The sequence below is a fragment of the Vitis vinifera genome, chromosome 14 (assembly GCF_030704535.1).
Source record: "Vitis vinifera cultivar Pinot Noir 40024 chromosome 14, ASM3070453v1".
Taxonomy (NCBI): Eukaryota; Viridiplantae; Streptophyta; class Magnoliopsida; order Vitales; family Vitaceae; genus Vitis; species Vitis vinifera.
The window spans coordinates 24,268,859-24,291,370 of NC_081818.1; the positions used below are offsets into that span (position 1 = coordinate 24,268,859).

General features: G+C 38.1%; 1 protein-coding gene across 3 annotated transcripts in view; it reads left to right on the plus strand.

Moving 5' to 3' along the window:
- The first annotated feature begins 1,802 nt into the window (after positions 1-1,802).
- LOC100244593 (transportin MOS14) overlaps positions 1,803-22,512 on the plus strand; it is a 72,645-nt gene continuing 51,935 nt past the window's right edge. The window contains exons 1-6 of one of the 3 annotated variants that reach the window (XM_010662335.3): positions 1,803-2,234; positions 3,819-3,917; positions 4,104-4,328; positions 4,436-4,558; positions 4,813-4,896; positions 4,993-5,052. In XM_010662335.3, coding sequence (XP_010660637.1) covers positions 2,010-2,234; positions 3,819-3,917; positions 4,104-4,328; positions 4,436-4,558; positions 4,813-4,896; positions 4,993-5,052 — 816 coding nt within the window. In that variant the 5' untranslated portion in view covers positions 1,803-2,009. The remainder of the gene's footprint in view (positions 2,235-3,818; positions 3,918-4,103; positions 4,329-4,435; positions 4,559-4,812; positions 4,897-4,992; positions 5,053-22,512) is intronic. The other 2 variants (XM_010662334.3, XM_002276561.5) reach the window with 2 other exon arrangements.

The following is a 22,512-nucleotide window of genomic DNA, read 5'->3' on the forward strand; positions in this document are numbered from 1 at the left end:
AGCAAATAAAAGAAATAAATTTAGGTTTATCTCCCAAATGAGTTTTGAGATATTTTTTAAGTCCTAAATTAATTTTTTATCTATATGTTTGTTTTGTAAATAAAATTTTATTTTAAAAGTTTTTTTTATTTTTCATATGAAGCATTTCTTATTCATGTTAACAAAAAAACAAACACATGTTGGAGCTAAAGCTTAAAGTGGGACATTTATAAACACCAGAATTTTAGTGAACCCAAATGATATCAAGGTGCATTCTAGGTGATATGTATTAAAAATTTAAAATCTAAAGAAGGTCTATGACAGACAAAACACTGGACTAGGGCAAATGGTCAATGGGTTGAAAAATTGCTCAGAGTCTTATGAGCACATTGGACTAATTGAAAGCTCTTAACTCGATAAACCTCTTTCTCTTTTGCCATGTAGGATGTAGACAATCATTCTTACTAAAGTAGGAATGTCCATATTACATACTATAACAACTTACCACAACCTAAGCACTGACGCTTAGGGGGCTAATCTCGATAGGACAGATGAATTAAGAAAAACAACATCGGTTTGTGTGAAGGCATACTATGAAAAGGCAATTTTGCGCATTATAATAAAATAGCAAAATCGCGAGTCTTATAACCAAGAGACTTCGTCCTACACCAAGTATTCAAAGACATTACTGATTCAAAAGGTGGGTAAATTTCAAGCCAATTGGGAGGGACCTTAAACCATTAACTAAATATTTATTTACTTAATAAGAAATATTTTTATAGTTGACATAGAGGGGAATTATCTATAATAAAAAGAAAATAAATTAAGTGACAGTTTTGATTTTAATAGTAAAAATTGGTAGTTACTTTTATATCAAATAAATAGTTAATTTCACTTACCTCTTTTAAGGTTTTAACTAAATATAATTAGCCTCTACTAGTATGAAAATTTATTAAATTCCTCATTTATTTTAAATTAGATGAGAGGCAAGTGAAAATAACAAATAAGAAACAAAAAGGAGGTATTTAATGAAATTTCAAATTAATGGGAACTAAATGTATTTAACCAAAACCTCATGAGATCAATAAAATTAACCATAAAATATAAATGTTTTTAAATGATTATATTGAAATATAACTACTTTTAAAAATTGCTAAAAAAATTAAGATATTAAATTTAAATTTTTTGATGATAAACTAATAACTTTGAAGCTAGTTTGTGGAAGGATATATATTGTTACTTCAATAAATTATAAATTATGTCACATAAAAATTTATTAATTTGTCACAATAGAAATAAAAAATTCTTTTAAATTAATTTGGATAATATAAAATTAAGGATAACAATGGAACCAATTATTTCACACATGTTTTTATTTTATGTTCTTCAAATGAAAATAAAAAAATTATTTAAAAGAATTCATTGTGCAAGTGGGTGAATACGAGGATAATTCTTTTACCCTTAAAAATAAGTGTTTAAAAGGGTTTTTTGCCGCGTGTCATCCCATAAAAAAAGTCAAAACGATGATAAAAAGTGATGTTATAAACAACATTTTGTTATTTCAAATTATAAAAGCTTATCTTTATCCAAAGGTGGTCCAAAATTTTAGTCTTAATAGAAAGTGTAGTTTAAAGGCATGCGAGCTTTCCCTTTGCCTTTTTCTGAATATATATACATGTCAAACAAATATTTATTTATTTTTAAATTAAAAACAAATATTTTTAAATATATGTCCTAATAAAAAGTTAGTACAAAATTTAGTAATTTTGTAGTGAAGGCAGGTGCATGGCACGTGAGGTGAGGCAGTCGGGGTCTAACGTTCGATGGTAGAGAGGGTGAGAACTGAGAAGTGAAGGGAGGAATGGACCTCCCCCACGCGCATATCTAACACTCAGTGCAACAAATGTGGGACAGCAGCCGTCTGATCTAAGGAGCCTGTAGGAAATAAGGGGAATTACAGGCGTCGGTCTCTCCTCGTTCGTTTTCGATGATTCTCTTTCGTCTGTTGCTTATTTAGAAGAGAGGCGTAGATGGAGTTGCAAATCAAGGTCGCCCAGGCTGTTCACGTCCTCAATCATGACTCTCAGTCCTGCAACCGCGTGGCTGCTAATCAGTGGCTCGTCCAGTTCCAGCAGACCGACCTTGCTTGGGATGTCGCCACCTCCATCCTCACTTCCGATCATCATCGTCATCATCACTCCTTTCTTTCCGATTTCGAAGTCGAGTTCTTCGCCGCCCAGATTCTTAAGCGGAAGGTCTCAATCCCTTCACTCTCTGCTCTCTCTCTCTCTCTCTCTCTCTCCCCCTCCTCTTTATTTGTCTCTGTGTTTTGGATGGACATCCATCCCTCTATTCTCTCAAAATCGTCACTGTGCTTTTTTCCGTCCAGGCAATGCTTCCATTTCTAGGGTTTTGGTTTGGAGAATAATGGTACTAATTTTTTATTTATTATTTGTTTTTAATCCACGAGAGCTATCTTTACTGAAATGTTGGCCACGGATAGCTTGACAAAGAACCAACTTTTGTGATGCCGCCATTCAAAGGGGTTTAATACCTGTAAATAGTAATCAAGCTGGTTTTCGGTACTCCGTTGTTTAGTGTCATTCCTAAAGTTTGAATTGGAAACTAAGAGGTTATTTCAGCACCCAGATGTGCTGGATGGCTTCTCTGGTTCGGTTGCAATAGCAGAAGGGTAGCAGGAAATGGGCGTTTTCTTCTCTAATCCCTCTGGATGGATTAAAACCTTTACTGGAGGATATATATATTTTTTCCTATTTGGAAGCACCCTGGTAATGTTTGCAATGCTAGCGGAGGATATGAAACTGCGACCCTTCGTCTCCATATGTCTGAAGCCTTCTATTCTCGAGAAAGAATTTAGGAAGCTTCACTTGGCATGAGCCTGAGTCTCCAAAATTACTCTGAAATTACTCGAGTCAAGACCTGATGTCACAGCATTAGCTAAGACATGCCACATTGATGTACTATTGAATTAGAAAAGAATTAAGTAGATCAAAAGGGTATACTCCAAAATTATCCTCCCCTTCTTCCCCAAACTCACTCCAAATTCGGCCTCAGTTGTTTCTGTATGAGCAACACCACCCAGAAATCTCATCATGTTGAGCTATATCTCTAGTGAGTCTGTCACCCCTGACATACAAGAAGTAGGTCAAGTTTCCCAACCTCACATGCCAGACATGTGAAAGGCAAAATCTGGTGGTGGTCATGCTTTCTGCTTCTATTTCCTTGACCACTAAAGAGAATAATTCTTTTTCCTTGTTATCATTAGTATGTCTAAATCACTTGTTACATGACCCTAGAGGCTTGGCTCAAGTGATAAGGGGTTGGGATGAGGTTGTGGGAGGTTCTATTTCGAGTTTTAGTAGGACAAAAAAAAAAAAAAAAGGGAAAAAAAGAAAAAAAAAGTTTACCTATCAAAAGAAAATAAAACTCATTACTTGATTCTTTAAGTATTTTTGAGGTAACTTGGTAATACCATAAGTGTATTTTAGAAGTTTATGGTGGATAAGCACTTATTAAATGACATAGATACAGAATGGAAGGTATATAACTATCATGTTGCATAAGGACATAAAAGCCTGTATACATTGCTGGGTTGTAGTCCGAGATTTTGAAGTGACAACTTCACTGTAAGGTGTAAAAATGTTTCACCATTTGATGTGCATGGATTAACATGACTGTTTATTTTGTCAGGAGTATTATATTTCACTTTTCACCAAGTATCTTGATCTTACTTTTCATTTATTTTCCCTCATGGATGCTGCCTCATGTACACAAATATGCATTCAAATATGACTAATATCAACACTATCACCTTACAGATCCAAAATGAAGGATATTACTTGCAGTTAGGAGCTAAAGATGCTTTGCTAAATGCTCTTCTGCTGGCTGCTAAAAGATTCAGTTCAGGCCCTCCGCAGGTGCTCCATTTTTTCCCCTCCCAATAGGATTCTCAGGTGCTCTATGACTTAAAACAAATGCTAGATGTGGGCTATTCTGCTGGAAAAATTGGGCTGGATGTAATAGTTTCTGTGAAGGCTTTTTCATTGTTAGGTGCCTCTATGATCTGAAATGATCATTGACTGGGTGCTCCATATTCTTGACAGCTTTTGACGCAAATCTGTCTTGCGCTCTCTGCACTTATAATTCGTTCTACAGAACATAGGAAACCTATCGAGCAGCTCTTTTATAGTCTCCAGAATCTGCAAAGCCAGGATGACAGCAATATTGCTGTTTTGGAGATGCTCACTGTTCTTCCCGAAGAAATTGTTGAGAATCAAAATATTGATTGCAACATAAGTTCAGATCGCAGATGCCAGTATGGCCAAGAGGTTTATGAACTTTCTTTATTATTGTGACATTTTAAGTACCTATCTTTTCCTTCCTTACCTTTTAGTTATAATTCCCTTCAGTAATGTCACATGTTCTCTGTTAAAAGCAGCTCCTCTCGCACACTACTAGGGTTCTTGAGTTCCTCCTGCAGCAATCAGAGAAAAGTTTTGATGGTGGTATTCAACTGCATGAAAGGAACAGAAAAATTTTGCGTTGCTTATTGAGTTGGGTAAGAAATTTTTTGAAAACTGCATCAATGCCTTTTACCTTATGATTCGATTAGAAATGCATACCGTTTTGCCCTGCTAAAATGGTGGATGGTTTCTCCCTTGTATTACATTGATGAATCAAGGACTGGATTTGGTTTCAGTAGTATTCTCTTGAATTGTTGACATGGATATAGAAACTAATAGCAAAAACCGTAGTCTTAAATATTTAGGTTTTACTACAACGCTTTAGTCATGAAAACTTGCTTGATTTCAGGTTCGAGCTGGGTGTTTTGCAGAGATTCCCCCTGGTTTGTTGCCAGGGCATCCACTTCTTAATTTTGTATATAACTCTTTGCAGGTAATTCTTCTTTAATTCTCTGATTGGTTATTTTGAAGTGTCTTAAGATTGATATCAACCATACACTCAAATCTTCTTTTGCATTTCTGTACATAGGTTTCATCTACATTTGATCTAGCCATTGAAGTTCTTATTGAACTTGTGGGTCGGCATGAGGTATGCAAATTCCTTGTAACTGTTCCACTACACTACACTACACACATTCATGTCAATAAACAAATCATATACAGATTTTTAATGCCAAAACTAGGTTTCACTCTCACCGATCTTTCTTATTGTGTTAGACAGCCTAAGCTCATACTGTTCTCCTCTTTCTATCTCTCTCTAAAACCATCAAGCCTTATGACACGAAATATGAGATGCAAAATAATAAGTTCTGTCTATTAGATTGACTATACAGACAGTTTATATAGGAGATTACAAGAGAAGAAATAGGAAACAAGAGACATAATAGGAAACTAACTTATTCCTAAATTAACTTATTCCTAAATCATAAAACTATCTATTTACAGAAATAGGAAACTAATATAATAGAAAAATAATTCTCCTATTCTATTTCGATCATTCTGGGGTCCTAAAGGAAAGCAATGATGTTGGTCTCGGAATGGATGATAAGGGATGCTGGGATATGGTAGAATTCAATAAGGACCCAAATTTGGTTAGGGGGGTGGAGTGGAACACAGAGAGGACAAAATTTCAAGAAGCTAGAAGAGAGAAAGAGGATAGATGGGAAGAAAGCAGCTTGGCCAAGTTCAGTCATTTTTTGGGCTTTTCGACAGAAGGGTTGGAAAAGGAAATTTTGAATTTCTTGGTAAAAATAAGGAAGAGACGGGAGAAAATTCATAGCAAAGAATTGATGGAGAAGTCAAAATTCGAGAGGGAATTGAAGAGACTGGAGTGCTCAGTTAATTATGAGAAGGGGGGTAAGCAAAGAAGCCTTCTACAGGGCAAAGGGGATCAGCTTGCAGTAGATTAATGAAGTTGAAGCTATTAAGTTGGAATGTGAGGGGGGCTAATGACAGGTCCAAGAGGAAAATCATCAAGACTTTTATAAGGAATCAAAAAGTTGATTTACTGTGTATTCAGGAGACAAAGATTCAGCCAATGTCGGAGGGGGTGGTGAGAAGTTTAGGCTCGGGAAGATTCTTAGATTGGAGGGCTTTGGATGCGGATGGGGCAGCGGGAGGTCTGTTGATTTGCTGGGATAAAAGATCGATGGAAGTTGTGGACTGGGAGGAAGGACAGTACTCACTGTCGTGTAGATTCAAGAATGTGGAGGATGGGGCTGTTTGGGTGTTTACGGGAGTCTATGGTCCTTTCACCAAAGAGGCAAGAGAGGGACTGTGGGAAGAGCTTGGGGCTGTAAGAGGAATCTGGGACGAGCCTTGGTGCCTAGGAGGTGACTTTAACAGTACCCTTTATCAAGGAGAAAGAAGCCGCCAAGGAAGGATAACTCCGAACATGAGGAGGTTTGCTCATATCATTGATGATTTAGGGCTGGTAAACCTCCCCTTGCAAGGGGGAGTGTTTACTTGGAGTGGGGGCCTGAACAACCAGTCCTGGGCAAGGCTGGACAGGTTCTTGGTGTCTCCTAGCTGGCTAGACAAATTCAGTGGGGTGATTCAAAGGAGGCTGCCTCGTCCTGTTTCGGACCATTCTATTCTGCTAGAAGGAGGTGGGCTAAGGAGAGGTCCTTCTCCTTTTAGGTTCGAAAATATGTGGTTAAAAGTTGAGGGCTTTCTAGACCTTATCCGGAGTTGGTGGAGGGAAATTGAGGTCAGGGGCACAGCTAGCTACAGATTGGCAGCAAAGACGAAGGAGCTCAAACAGAAACTGAAAGTTTGGAATAGAGAGGTCTTTGGTAATCTGGAAGGTAACAAAAGAGCAGCCTTGCAGCAAGTGGACTATTGGGATGGTGTGGAAAGTGAAAGAAGCTTGTCCTTGGAAGAGACAGAATTAAAAAAGGAAGCAAAGGAAAGCTATAAAAAATGGGTCATGTTGGAAGAAAGTCATTGGAGACAACTCTCAAGGGAGGTGTGGCTTAAGGAAGGGGACAAGAATACGGGATTTTTTCATCGAATGACAAATGCCCACCGTAACAACAATACGTTGGATAAAGTAAAAATTGATGGGGTTTGGTTGGAAGAGGATCAGGAAGTAAGGGAGGGGATTGCAAATGCTTTTCATCAGAGGCTCTCAGAAGACGTGGGGTGGAAGGCGGATATTGAGGGGATCCAATTAGACCGGATTAGCCAGCATGAAGCAGAGAGTCTTGAGATTCCATTCTCTGAAAATGAGATCCATTCTGCTTTAATGGAGATGAGTGGGGATAAAGCCCCTGGGCCGGATGGCTTTACTATGGCGTTTTGGCAAAGTTCTTGGGATTTCGTGAAAGAGGAGATCTTGGAGATGTTTAAGGAGTTTCATGAGCAAGGATCCTTTCTCAAAAGCCTCAATAACACTTTCCTGGTTCTGATTCCTAAGAAAGGGGGAGCGGATGACTTGGGAGATTTTAGACCCATTAGCCTCCTGGGGGGGCTATACAAATTGATGGCTAAAGTGTTAGCTAATAGACTCAAGAGAGTGTTAAACAAAGTGGTAGCCCCTACTCAGAATGCATTTGTGATGGGAAGGCAAATCCTTGATGCTTCTCTTATTGCAAATGAGGTGATAGACTCATGGCAGAAAAGAAAAGAGAAAGGGCTCATTTGCAAGTTGGATATTGAGAAAGCGTATGACAGCATTAATTGGAAGTTCTTGCTGAAGACTCTTCACAAAATGGGTTTTGGTCCTAGGTGGTTGGGGTGGATGTGGAGTTGTATCTCTACAGCCAAGTTCTCAGTTCTTGTTAATGGGGTCCCAGCTGGCTTCTTCCCGAGTTCTAAAGGGCTTCGTCAAGGGGATCCATTGTCTCCTTACCTCTTCGTCTTGGGAATGGAAGTGCTAGATGCCCTAATTAGGAGGGCGGTTGCGGGGGGCTACCTTTCAGGTTGTAGCATCAAGGGTGATAGGAGGCACAATCTAAAAATATCCCATCTTTTCTTTGCTGATGATACAATTGTGTTCTGTGAGGCTAACAAAGAGCACCTAACACACTTGAGTTGGATTCTCTTGTGGTTCGAAGCAGCCTCAGGCCTAAGGATCAACTTGGACAAAAGTGAAATCATCCCAGTTGGTGTGGTGGAGGAGATTGAGGAGATGGCAGTGGAATTAGGATGTAGGGTGGGATCTCTTCCGTCTCATTACTTGGGCTTGCCTTTAGGGGCTCCGCATAAAGCCTCATCAGTTTGGGATGGGGTGGAAGAGAGTGAGAAGGAGACTAGCGCGGTGGAAATGTCAATATATTTCAAAAGGGGGGAGAATCACTCTTATAAGAAGCGTTTTGGCTAGCATGCCAATCTATCATATGTCTTTGTTCCGAATGCCTAAGTCAGTGGCTAGGAGATTAGATAAAGTTCAAAGAAATTTCCTATGGGGAGGGGGAAGTGAGGAAAAGAAAGCTCATCTAATCAAGTGGGAGGCGATTTGTGAGGATAAAAGCAAGGGAGGACTAGGCTTAAGGAAGCTGGTGCTCCTGAACAAAGCTCTGCTTGGTAAATGGGTCTGGAGATTTGCTATTGATAGAGATGATCTATGGAAGCAAGTGATAATAGCGAAATATGGACAAGAGGGTCATGGATGGAGAGCAAAGAAGGCTTATGGGACTATCGGAGTGGGGGTTTGGAAGGAAATATGGAAGGAATCTGATTGGTGCTGGGATAACATGGGGTTCATAGTTGGGAAAGGAAACAAAATCAACTTTTGAACTGATGTTTGGTGTGAGGATACAAGGCTGTCCCAAAGTTTCCCCCACCTATATGCTATGGCTTCGCATAGGAATGCGACTGTGGAGGAGATGTGGAATCAGAATTTTGGCCAAGGGGGGTGGAATCTAAGATTTTTGAGGGACTTTAATGATTGGGAGCTGGAGATGATAGGGAACTTGTTGCATGTCTTGAGGGATTACAAGCCTTCTATGGAGGAAGATTCAGTCCGTTGGAAGGGAGGAAGGAATGGTAAATTTAGGGTGAAAGAAGCCTATAGATTGATGACCAGACCAAATGATATTGGTTTTCCTTCTAGATGCATTTGGGTGGATTCAGTACCAACCAAGGTTGCATTCTACACTTGGGAGGCTACTTGGGGGAGGGTGCTCACTCTTGATAGACTTCAGAAAAGAGGATGGCAGCTTCCTAATTGCTGTTTTCTATGTGGTTGTGAAGAAGAAACTGTAAATCACATTCTTATTCATTGTATAGTCGTCAGAGTTTTGTGGGATATTGTTCTTGGGTTATCAGGTGTGCAGTGGGTTTTTCCAGAAACTGTAAAGGAGGTTTTAACTAGCTGGAGGGGCCCTTTTGTGGGAAAGAAAAGGAAAAAGATATGGAAATCCATTCCGTTGTGTATTTTTTGGACGGTTTGGAAGGAAAGAAATAGGTTAGCTTTTAGGGGAGGAGAGTTAAATATCCAAAAGCTTAAGAATTCTTTTGTGTGTAGTTTGTGGAGCTGGGCTAGATTGTATATTGGTAAGGAGCGTATGTCCCTTATAGGGTTCCTAGAATGGTTGGCGTCCAACTAAGGGATGGTGAGGCTTGCTGTTTTTTTGGCTTTTTGAGGGGTTTGTTGCTTTGTATACCCCCTGTATACTTGTAACTCTTTGCCCCTTCATTAATATATCTTGTTTTACTTATCAATTTACAGCTCAACACTCCCCCCCAAGCTAAGGAATAGATGTCTTCCATTCCCAACTTGAATGCAAGATTGTGAAACATTGAACTGTTTAGTCTTTTTGTTAGGATATCGGCTAATTGATGTTCTGATGGAACATAAGACATACACACTACTCCTTCCTCCAATTTTTCTTTGATGAAATGCCTATCAATCTCAATATGTTTTGTCCTATAGTGTTGTATAGGGTTATGAGCAATATTGATAGTTGACTTGTTGTCACAATAGAGCTTCATAGGACCATCCCACTTGATTCTCAAATCATCTAGAATAATCGTTAGTCAAAATAGTTCACACAATCCTTGAGCAATGACCCTAAACTCTGATTCTGTAGACGACCTTGCTACCATATTCTACTTTTTACTTCTCCATGTTACCAGATTACCTCCAAGAAAAGTACAATACCTTGTAGTTGATCTTCGATCCACTAGGGAACCTGCATAGTCAGCGTCGGTGTATGCTTCTAGAGCAAGAGTATTGTTCTTCTTGAACAAAATTCCTTTCCTGGGGTTGCCTTTCAAGTAATGCAGCACCCTGTAAGCAGCTTGAAGATGAGGTTCTCTTAGATCATGCATGAATTGATTGATCACGCTCACCGAGTAGGCGATGTTTGGCCGAGTGTGAGCAAGGTATATGAGCCTACCAACCAGCCTCTGGTACATTCTTTTATCCACCATTAGTTCTTCTTTAGCTTCTCCCAACTTGTGGTTTGGATCCATTGGGGTAAGATTGGTTACACCCAATCTTCCCTGTTTCTGCCAATAAATCAGTCACATACTTTTGTTGAGAGATGAAGATCCCTTGTGTGGAATATGCCGCCTCAATATCAAGGAAGTATTTCAGTTTCCCTAGTTCCTTTATCTCAAACTCTATTGCTAATCTCTGTTTCACTTCACCTTTTTCTCTCTCATCATTTCCAGTCACTATGATGTCGTCAACATAGATTAGAAGAGCAGTTACTCTCCTTGCAACCGAGTGCTTAATGAAGAGAGTGTGGTCACCTTGGCTTTGTTTGTACCCAAATTCTTTCATGACTTTTACAAATCTCCCAAACCAAGCCCTAGGAGATTGTTTTAGCCCATAAATGACTTTTTTCAGCTTGCACACCTTGTTACCTGTGTTTCCCTCAAATCCCGGTGGGATGTTCATGTAAATCTCTTTATTTAAATCACCATGAAGAAATGCATTCTTAACATCATATTGTAGGAGTTGCCGATTGTAGTGGGCAGCCAGTAACAACAGGATTCTTACAGTATTCATTTTTTGCAACTGGAGCAAAAGTCTCCTGATAATCAACTCCATAAGTTTGAGTGTACCCTTTGGCTACCAATCTTGTTTTATGCCTCTCAAGAGATCCATCAGCCTTATATTTCAGTATGAAGATCCACTTGCAATCAACAATGTTTTTCCCTTTCGGTCTTTCAACAATCTCCCATGTTTTATTTTTTTCTAATGCACTCATCTCCTCCCTCATAGCATCCTTCCATTTCCTTTTTGTCAATGCCTCAGAAACAGTGTTAGGGATGATAGTGGTGGTTAGACTCACAATAAAATTCTTGTGGGCTAGTGATAGGTGCTTAAGAGACACATAGTGTGATAGTGGATAGAGTGATCGGTTAGTGTATTCTCTGGTGCCTTTTCTGACAGCAATGGGAAGGTCTAGGTCTAGGTTGTCTGTTGAGTCAGTGGAAGTTTCACCAGGTTGTGTATGTAAAGGTGGGTTTGATCTTACCTTGATTTCATTCCCAGGGTCTGAGTTGGATTCTTGGACATGCTTTTGTTCTGGAATGACCTTTTCCCTTGAATACACTTTGGGAAATTGTGGAAAATTGCGAGTGACACTGGCTGGAACAGGGGACGACACGGGTACAGTGGTAAAATTGGGTGACTTAGGTGTGATTGACATAGATGACTCAGGTTCTTCATCACCATGGGTTGAGACATGAGGAAGATCAAGAGGTTCAAAGGACTCACAAGGACTATCTTCCATCATTGAAATCTCCCCCTGAAGAAAGGACTTGGGGAAAAAAGGTTTATTTTCTGTGAAGGTGACATCTATAGAGATGTAAAATTTTCTGGCTGAGGGATTGTAACACTTGTATCCTTTTTGAGTGGATGAGGAACCAAGGAAGACACGTTTTATGGCTCGAGGGTATAGCTTGTCTCCATGTTGGCTGTGGACATGAACAAATGTGGTGCACCCAAATACCCTAGGAGTGAGCCCATTTGAGGTTCTGAAGTGTGGATAGAAACTCTTAAGTATCTCTACAGGGCTTTTGTTGTCTAACATTCGTGAGGGAATTCTATTTATCATGTATGTGGCTGTAAGAACAGCTTCCCCCCAATAGGACTTAGGAACATTCCCTTAAAAGAGTAAGACTCAGGTTGTGTTGAGTAAATGCCCATTTTGCCTCTCGGCGACCCCATTTTGTTGGGGTGTGTTAACACATGATGAGTCATGGAGAATGCCCTGTGATTGAAAATAGGGTGACAAAATCTGGTTGAAGTAATCTCTAGCATTGTTTGTTCTAAAGCTTTTTATTTTAACCCCAAATTGGTTTTGAACCATTGATTGGAAATTAGGTATAACAATGCTAACATCAAATTTTTGTTTAAGAAGAAAGATCCATGTAAGTCGAGTGCAATCATCAATTAAGGATACAAACCAACAAGCCCCAGAAACATTAGGTATAGTCGAAGGACCCCATATGTCACTATGGATCAAATGAAATGAGAACTCCTTTTATTGCTAATAGGAAAAGATACACGAGTATGTTTTGCCAATTCACGAGTTTCGCAATGAAACCCAGAAATATCTAATCCTTGGAACAAATGAGGAAACATGACCTTTAAAACCCTAAAAGATGGATGACCTAGACGTAGGTGATACAACCAAATGGTATCTTTATTTGAGGAACTGAGAAAAGACAACGACAAAGTATTAATAGTTTTCTTAGATGATTCAAAGTGGTAAAGACTGCTCCTTTCCTTAGCAAGTCCAATCCTCCTCCCTGAGCCTTGTTCCTGAAAAACACAATAAGAAGGGAAAAAAATAGCATAACATTTAAGATCATGGGTCAGCTTTTGAATGGAAACAAGGTTGACCGACAATTTTGGTACATGAAGGACATTTTTAAGAATAAGGGTAGGTGTGATGTATATTTCTCCGAAACCTACAACGGTAGCTAAAGAGCCATTGGCCACTGCAATTTTCTTGTTACTTGGGCTTAGGGTATAGGTATGGAAAAGTTGAGATTTGGAGGTCATATGGTTTGTGGCACCTAAGTCTATTATCCAAGAGTCATCATAAACCCTGTGTGAGGCATTTATGCAAAAAGAGAGTGAAGGTGTACCTGAAAGAGCCAAAGAACAAGTTCCAGTAGGTTTGTTAAGGGACCCCAACAAGCTTCTCAGCTTCGCCATTTCTTCACTATTGAACAAGTTCCAGTAGGTTTGTAAAGAACACGTGAATAAAAAAAAAAATCCAGCTATGAAGGCCAGAATGATGCCCAGGTCTTAAAAACCTACAACTCTGATACCATGACACGAAATATGGGATGAAAAATAATAAGTTTTTTCTATTAGATTGACTATACACAGTTTATATAGGAGATCACAAGAGAAGAAATAGGAAACAAGAGACATAATAGGAAACTAACTTATTCCTAAACTAACTTATTCCTAAATCATAAAACTATCTATTTATAAAAATAGGAAACTAATAAAACTATCTATTTACAGAAATAGGAAACTAACATAATAGGAAAATAATTCTTCTATTCTATTTACAGCTCAACACCTTACTCAAACTCTTTGGGTCAAATTTATTTGATTGAGTTATCACTTATCAAGATTTCATGAGCAGCTCTCAATCCTCTACAAATTGTTACTAAATTCCTTAAGGAACATTTGATGAGAAGCTTGTCATGAATGTGGGTCAAGACAAGTTGGTGGATAGGAAACAAAGGGTGTTTGATAAAACCAATGTTAAGTACTGAAAACTTTAATGCTAAATTATAAGGTACATAAAGTATCTTTTTCAAATTTTAAGTGTTGAATTTAATTTAAATCTTTGATAAAAAAGGTCTAAATATTTTTTATTTTGCAATATGTCCTTACATGTAATAGCTGCCATTTTTTACATCATTTATGAACATGGCTTGAAAAAGTAGATCAACACTCAAACTATTTTTCATGTATAATTTTTGGGAATGGGCTAGAGTAACATAGGAGTTGGTACCTTGTCCATGTTGGACTTTTTTTATTTTTTATTTTTTATAGGAAACGACAAAGGAATATATTGAAAGAAAAAAGAAGTACAAGAGAGTCCATGTTGGACTTTATTGATTGGATGAAAAATGAACATGGCTTGAAAATATCAAATTGCAGCACAACATGAATCAACCTATATATACTCCTTTTAAAATGTGTTCATAGAATAATAATTTGACTCCACCTATGTACATAGGGTGTGCTTCCTATTGTTGCATTGCTTAATAATTTGACTCCACCTGTGTACGTACATAGGGTGTGCCCCTATTTGTTGCACTGCTTAATATATTTTTTGTTTGCTTATAGAAATTTGACTTATACTAGGCCCCTATTATATAAATGTATAAGATTTTGTGTGACAAATAAAAGTTCTTGTTTATAGAAAGTTCTTGTTTACACTTTTAATTTGCATTTACAATTTTTACATGACTTATGAACACGACTTAAAATACTAAATCATGATCATATTATAAATCAACTTGTATATAGCTCACTTAAAATATGGTGTTGAAATATCATGTTATATTGGTATAAATATAATTCAACTGTTATAATGTCCATTTTATAATTGTATAAGTTTTTTTAATTTTTTTATTTATTTTTTCCAGAAAACAAGAGTCCTTGCTAATAAAAAGTTTTGTCTTAACTTTGAAAAGAAAAACTCTTAATTTTGCATTATGTATGAGCTATTAATGTTAAAACTTTTGCCATGCCAATACTTTAGAATGAGTGGAGTTTGATAATAGAATATATATTTAATTTATAATCTATATGATATATTAATAATAATGCATTATTATTATTATTATTATTGAATTAATAAAAAAATAAAATTAACCAAACAAATAAAAAATTAAATTCAATAAAAAAAATCCAAATATATCATGAAACCAAAAAAAATTATTTATTAGTTGAGCTTATTGCAAGGATTGAATACTAAAAAAATTTAATTTGAATGATAACCATGTAATCCAAAATCATGAAATTTAAGAAACTACTTATCATGGTTTATGCCAAATGTTTAATTAGGACTAAATTACTTTATAAATAAAGTGATTTTTGATGAAAAATTCAAATTTAGGTGGTAACTTAATATTGTTATCATGGTATGGGGGGCTTGACTTAAATGGTAAAGGGTTGAGGTGGGTTTAAGGGAGGTCCCGTGTTCAAGTCCCAATGGGGATGGAAAAAAAGAAAAAGAACAAAAAAATATGTGAAAAAAAATTATTTTATATATACATACACACATATCGTTCTTATTGTTATTATTACTATTATCATTATCATAATCAGTATCATCATGATCGAATATCACCTTATCATTTGTTTAAAATCATGTAATGGTGAGTAACCACCCTCCATATGTTTCCTTAGACAATAAAAGGCTATACATGAAGATGCTAGATGGCTAGGGTTGTGACTTAGTCTTGTTCGAAGACTAACATCAAACCCACACCGAAACATGTGTATCAATTGTCTATCCGCATCTAAGTCAATTCGAAGTCAAGTTAGGAATTCCCAACCCATATTAGGTCTACAGACAATTTGAGTTCACATGGGTTATGAAGTTTCTTGGTCAACCCTTTAGTTCATTAATTTTCTTCTTTCTCTTTGCTACAAAAAGCATGTAACCATTTCCATCTTAAAATTTACAAATAAACAATTGAAGATTGAGTCTTTGAATAAACAAAATAACTATTTCAAAGTCATAAAATATAAACAATAGACCATCGTGAGAGGTTAACTATTGAATATGGCTCAAAACCATAAAATATTAGTATCATTAGTTCTTAGTTCAACATAAGTAAGAAAGGTTAAAGTTTTTTCCTTATCATTTTTATATTTTAAACAAAATAACAAATAATATAATTTAAAAAATAACAATGATAAATTTTAATATGTAGTTTCAAGTGGGCCTTCTTGGAAGAAGTTTCTTGGAGATAGAAATCTAGAGATATTTGGTTGAAGGAATGAGACAAAAACACTAAATTTTTTCACAAAATGGCAAATGTGCGTAAGGGAAGGAATTGTTTGGCCAAAATCATAATTAATGGGCTTGGCTCTATAAGGAGTAGGAAATTAAGGAAGGGGTAGTTCAAACCTTTCACAATTTGATGTCGGACTAGCGGGAGTGGAGACCTAGCATCAATGGGATGCGTTTTAAAGCCTTAGATGGTAAGGAGGTAGAAAGATTAGAGTTTCCATTCATGAGGAGGAGGTGTTTGGGCCTTTGTTAGATTTGAATGGGGATAAAGCTTAAGGTTCAAATGACTTTTCTATGGGGACTTTGTGAAAAACAAGGTAATGAGGATCTTTAGGGAATTCTATGACCAAGGAAAATTTGAATGCTACTTTCTTGGTGTTAATTCATTAAAAAAGGGGTGCTAATGATTTAAATTTTTTTAGGCCAATTAGCTTGGTGAGTGATTTGTATAAGCTTTTAGTTAAGGTGTTGGCAAATAGGTTGAGAAGGGTGGTGGGCAAGGTGCTTATAGCCAATGAGACAATTGATTCTTTGATGAAACACTCGACTGTTAGTATTCACACCACACACTCACAAAAAAATTCTAGTAGCAATGGAGGAAAGAGCCAACAATCAAGAAATTGCATTGATAAAAAAAATTATAAAGATTGGGTAGTAGACATTTGAGAGGTGTGCAAACTCTCCCCACAGCCCTGCTTAGCAACTTTTTCCTGCCTTCTTTATTTTTCCTCTTTTCTTTCTTTTTATTCTCAATCCTCACTAACTCAACCCCAAAGATCCCAATACAGTCTAACAGAATCCAGCTCAGCACAACTAACAAAAAGCAACCAAATTACATTAAAAAAGATAAAGGTGGTTTACTGATTATTTTTGGCTCGCCTAGCATATGTGAAATGCACTGGAGGTCTATCATTGCCCCCCTCCCAAACAGCCACCTTGTCTGCAAGGTGGAACTCAGGAAAGGAAATTGATTCTGAATAGTAGCAAAACTTTCCCAAGTAGCCTCAAAATCTGGAAGATATTTCCATTGCACCAGAACTTCAATAACAGAGGTTGATCCTGTATGGCGCTGATGCACTCCCAAAATAGCTGTTGGTTCAACCAGTAACTCCATTTCTGCAGTTAATTGTGGTGGTAAAGACGGAGACGTAGGAGTAGTGCCTACTGCCTTGAGAAGTTGCGAGATATGAAATACAAGATGGACGGTGGAGGATGGTGGAAGAGTCAACCAATATGCCACTGTACCCACTCGTGCTTCGATTGGAAAAGGTCTGTAATAATGTGGGCTCAATTCCTCATCATTACAGCGTTTGGCAAGAGATTTTTGATGATAAGGTTGGAGCTTCAAATATACCAAGCCACCCACATCATAATGTTCCTCACGACGTTTTCTATTGGCAGTTGCCCTCATTCGATCCTGGGCCTTGTGCAGATTGAGTTTCAATTCCTCAAGTATAACATCACGCTCCTCCAACATGTGTTCATCTGATGATACAGTAGCAAAGCTATGTCCATAACGGACTAATGGCGGGGGATCTTGCCCATATAACAACCAGAAAGGAGTGGATTGAGTGGTTGTATGGTACGAGGTGTTATACCAATACTCAGCCTAAGGAAGCCACTTAACCCATTGTTTCAGTTTGTCTGTAACAAAACATTGTAGGTAGGTTTCAAGGCACTTGGTAACGACCTCTGATTGCCCATCTATTTGTGGGTGATAAGTAGAGCTCTTTTTTAGTATTGTGCCTTGCAATTTAAACAGCTCTGACCAAAAGTGGCTAAGGAACACCTTGTCATGGTCAGAAATAATAGAATGTGGAACACCATGCAAGCGCACAATTTCTTTAATGAAAAGAACAACAATAGATTGTACATTAAAGAGGTGTTTGAGGGGAATGAAATGCCCATACTTAACCTGTCAACAATTGCCAAAATAGTGTCAAACCCCTCAGATTGTGGTAGTCCTTCGATAAAATCCATGGTGATGTCGTCCCACACCTTATCAGGTATTGGGAGAGGTTGGAGTAAACCTGCTGGTGACATAGCCATGTATTTGGTTTGCTGACAAACTGTACACGAAGCCACAAAATCATATCTTGTTTCATCTTAGGCCAGTAAAATTTGACTGCTAGTCGTTGCATTGTTTTAAACAATCCCAAATGGCCACCCACCAAACTGTTGTGAAATTCCTGTAGTAAGGAAGGAATTAACTTGGAATGTTGAGGTAGAACAATCCTGCCTTTGTATAAGAGTTGTCTTTGTACTACAACATAGCCAGAGTATTTGGGATTGCCCTCTAACACCTCCATTCTAATGTGATTCAATGCTTCGCCTATTTCTACCTCTTTCTATATCTCCTCGAAATTCAGAACAGGGGATAAGGTGAGTGCAGTAAATTCAGGATATCGTGATAAAGCATCTGCAACTCTATTTTCTAGCCCCAGGCAATATTGAATTTCGAAGGTCTAGCCTAGAAGTTTTGTGAGCCACTTCTGGTGCTCCTCGCTGATTAACCTTTGTTCAAGAAGGTACTTGAGACTCCTCTGATTAGTGCGGATGACAAATCGCCTTCCCAACAAATAAGGTCGCTACCTCTGGATAGCAAAAACAATAGCCATCAACTCTCTTTCATACACCGACTTCAATTTGTTTCGTTGAGCCAAAATATGGCTATAGGATGCAATAAGGCGCTGGTCCTGCATCAAGACAGCTCCCACACTGACCCCTGAAGCATCAGTCTCAATAACAAATGGTTTATTAAAATCTGGGAGAGCTAAAACTTGTATTGTCATCATTGCATGTTTGAGCTGATTGAATGCATGTTCGGCTTCATAAGTCCACCCAAAATTATCCTTTTTGAGTTGTTCTGTCAACGGGTATGCGATCTTACCGTAACCTGCCACAAATTTCCGATAATAACCAGTAAGACCAAGAAAACCCCTCAACTCTTTCAAATTTCGTGGTGTGGGCCAACACTGCATTGCTTCAATTTTGGAAGGATCTACTGCTACCCCATCTGTTGAAATAATGTGGCCGAGGTATTCCAATTTTAGCTGAGCAAAATGACATTTGCTCATGTTGGCAAAGAGTTTCTGGTCGTGAAGAATGCTGAATACGACTTCGAAATGATGAACATGAGATTGTAAATCCCTGGTATAAACAAGAATGTCGTCAAAGAAGACTAAAACAAATTTCCAAAGATGCGTGTGAAAAATGTCATTCATGAGCGATTGAAACGTGGATGGTGCATTCATGAGTCCAAACGACATTATGAGAAACTCATAATGTCCATTATGGGTTCTGAAAGCCGTTTTGTGAATGTCTTGCCGCTTCACTCTTATTTGATGGTAACTGGATTTAAGGTCCAATTTGGAGAATATCTGTACACCATTCAGTTCATCAAGTAACTCATCAATGACTGGGATGGGAAATTTATCCGAAACTAAGACCCTATTCAAAGCAGGATAATCTACACAAAAATGCCAACTGTTGTCCTTCTTCTTAACCAACAATATGGGACTTGAGAATGGGCTAGAACTCGGTTGAATCACACCAGCCACCAACAGTTCGTTCACCAATCGTTCAATCTCAACCTTTTGGATTTGTGGCTAACGGTAGGGTCGGACACTCATAGGTGCTGCCCTTTCCTTTAAGACAATTGCGTGTTCAAACCCCCGACTAGGTGGTAACCCATTCGGCATATCAAACATGGAATGAAATTGTTGTAAGACACCCTGTACTACCTCTGGAATTGAAACAAATTTTGTCTTTGGTGATAACTTTGTGTTAATGAACTCAACTAAAACCCCTTGCTCCTTTCCCTTCACTGCTCGCATCAAAGCTTTCAAAGTAACTTGGGTTTTGCACAACGCCGGGTACCCTTGCAAAGTCACGGTTGATTCACCCACCTTGAACCGCATTGTCAAAGTTTTGCAATTGAACTTAATTATTCTTAAAGTTTCCAACCATTGCATCCCCAAAATCAAATCGGAACCACCCAAATTAAGAGGCAAAAAATCCTTTACAGTTTTAACTCCTTGCATCAACAATTGGACTCCTCGACACACGCCCTCTCCTTTAATTGGCACTCCGGTTCCAAGCAACACTCCATAACCTCCTGTTTCATCCAACCGTATTTCAAGTTGCTTCACCAATGCGTAAGAGACAAAATTATGGGTTGCTCCGGGATCAATCAATACCACTACCTCTTTCCCACAAACCTTCCCTTTCAATTTTATCGTCTTTGGTGAAGTAAGCCCTACCACCAAATTCATCGACAATTCCACTAGTTCTTGGTCTGTCCCATGGACTTCCTAATCTTCATCATTACTTTCTAGTAATTCTTCCTCTCCTTGATATACCATGACTTGGAGTTCTTTCAGTCGACAATGATGCCCTGACGAGAATCTATCATCACAGCAATAACAGAGACCCTTCTCACGTTTTGCTTGAAGTTTGGCCTTCGAAAGCTTCCTAAACGGCACCTCTGATTTTGTTCCACTTGTCTTCTTCGACAAAGTTGTCTTGCAATGGTTATCTGTCCATGGCGTCTTCAGTGCTCCCCCAACAGAGAGATTTGTAAATTTATTTCCCCTAGAATTAGGGCATCTATATTGTTTTAAGGTTTGTTTGTTTTTTTTTGTTTTTTTTGTCCAGTTTTTGGGCCATTAACATAATGCGGCCCAAACCTGTAAGCCTATGTGCCTTCAACTTGGCTCGAATGTCAGGGCGAAGCCCATTAATGAATTGGCCTTTTAAGAGACGTTTTGGAATGTCGTCCATGGTGGAAGTAACCTGTTTGAATTCCCTGCGATACTCACGAATAGTACCCTCCTACCAGAGAGAGAAAAACCTTTTGGACATCTCCTCTTCGTCTCATGGACCAAAGCGCTCCAACAACAGTCGCTTGAAGTCCTCCCAACTCCAAAAAGGCCGACGTGTATCCTCCCATTGATGCCATGCGAAGGCTTCGCCCTCCGATTCAATGAGAAGAACCATTTTGCATGATAGAGCCATTCTTCGAGGTTTTTGCCATAAAAAATTGGCATCTCCACACGCTGGGTACACATTTCTCCTTTATTTCCATTGTCATGCACTTCCCTAGCCCTATTTCCCTCTATTGCCAATGGCAGCTCTGACGAACCCACTCCGAAACCGTTATTTGAATCCCTTGGTTTTTGTCTCTCATTCGATGACAATCACTCCGAATTCTCCCGTATTTCCACAACCATCGCATCCAATCACTTCATTATCGTGGTCATGCTCTTTTCAAAGAACATAATCTTTGTCATGCTCTCCTTGACGATGCTGATATCCTCCTGAACAAAGTGCATCCGTTCTTCCATTAGATTGATACATCCATCTCCCTTTTTCCCAACCATCCCAGAATTGTAGGCTCTAATACCAAAATGTTAGGATTCACACCAGACACTCACAACAAAATTCTATTAGCAATGAAGGAAAGAGCCAATAATAAAACAAATTGCATTGATAAAAAAAATTACAAAGGTTGGGTAGCAGACGTTTTCCTACAAACTCTCCCCACAGCCCCACTTAGCAACTTTTTCCTACTTTCTTTATTTTTCCTCTTTTCTTTCTTTTTACTCTCAATCCTCACTAACTTAGCCCCAAAGATCCCAATGCAGTCAACAAAAAGCAACCAAATTACACTAAAAAGGATAAAGGTTGTTCATTGATTATTTTTGGCTTGCCTAGCATATGTGAAACGCACTGGAGGTTTATCATCGACATAAAAAATCCATATGAACATGTTTGCTAGCTATTCTTAGAGATGAGGTTTGTCTTAAAAATGGTTTGAATGGATAAAATGGTGTATCTCAACAACAAAGTTTGCTATGCCAATTAACGACACTTCCTCTGAATTTTTTCAAAGTTCTTGTAACGATCCACTTCATACTATGTAGATATTGTTTGTTGGGCCCAATGAGCCCTCATGGTTTTAAAAGTGTCTACATGTTTAAGCGGAGCTCGTATATATATAATGTCAGGAACTTTTTTTACTATTCAATGTGAAATATCACAATCACCTTCATCCCCTATGCAGACATGACGTTTTCATCATGTCCCATAGGATTGTGAGACTAAACAAACTTTCACATCGGGGTTAGAGTTTAGATCTATTACCATTTTTAACAACCCACTTCCAACCATGTAGGTATTGTTTATTGTGGGTCTAATGGGTATTTATGATTTTAAAAAACATTTATAATGTTAAGAGGAGACCATACATATATAGTGTTAGAAACTTTTTCTCCTATCTGATGTGAGATATTATAGTGAGGCTCAAGACAAGGATCCTCTATTTTTCCATTTATTTATGTTGGTGATGGAGGTACTCGATTGTCTTTTGGAGAAGGTTAGGGTGGGTGGCTTTTAATCAAGATTTAATGTGAGGGGGAGTGGGTGTGAGGGGTTACTAACCCCGGGTTAAAGGTGTCTTATATGTTTGTTGACAACACCTTGCTCTTTTGCAAGGCCTCACAAGGTCTAATGACTTGTTTAAGCTAGATGCTCGTGTGATTTGAAGCTATATCTGGGCTGAACATAAATCTAGAAAAAAGTGAATTGATCCT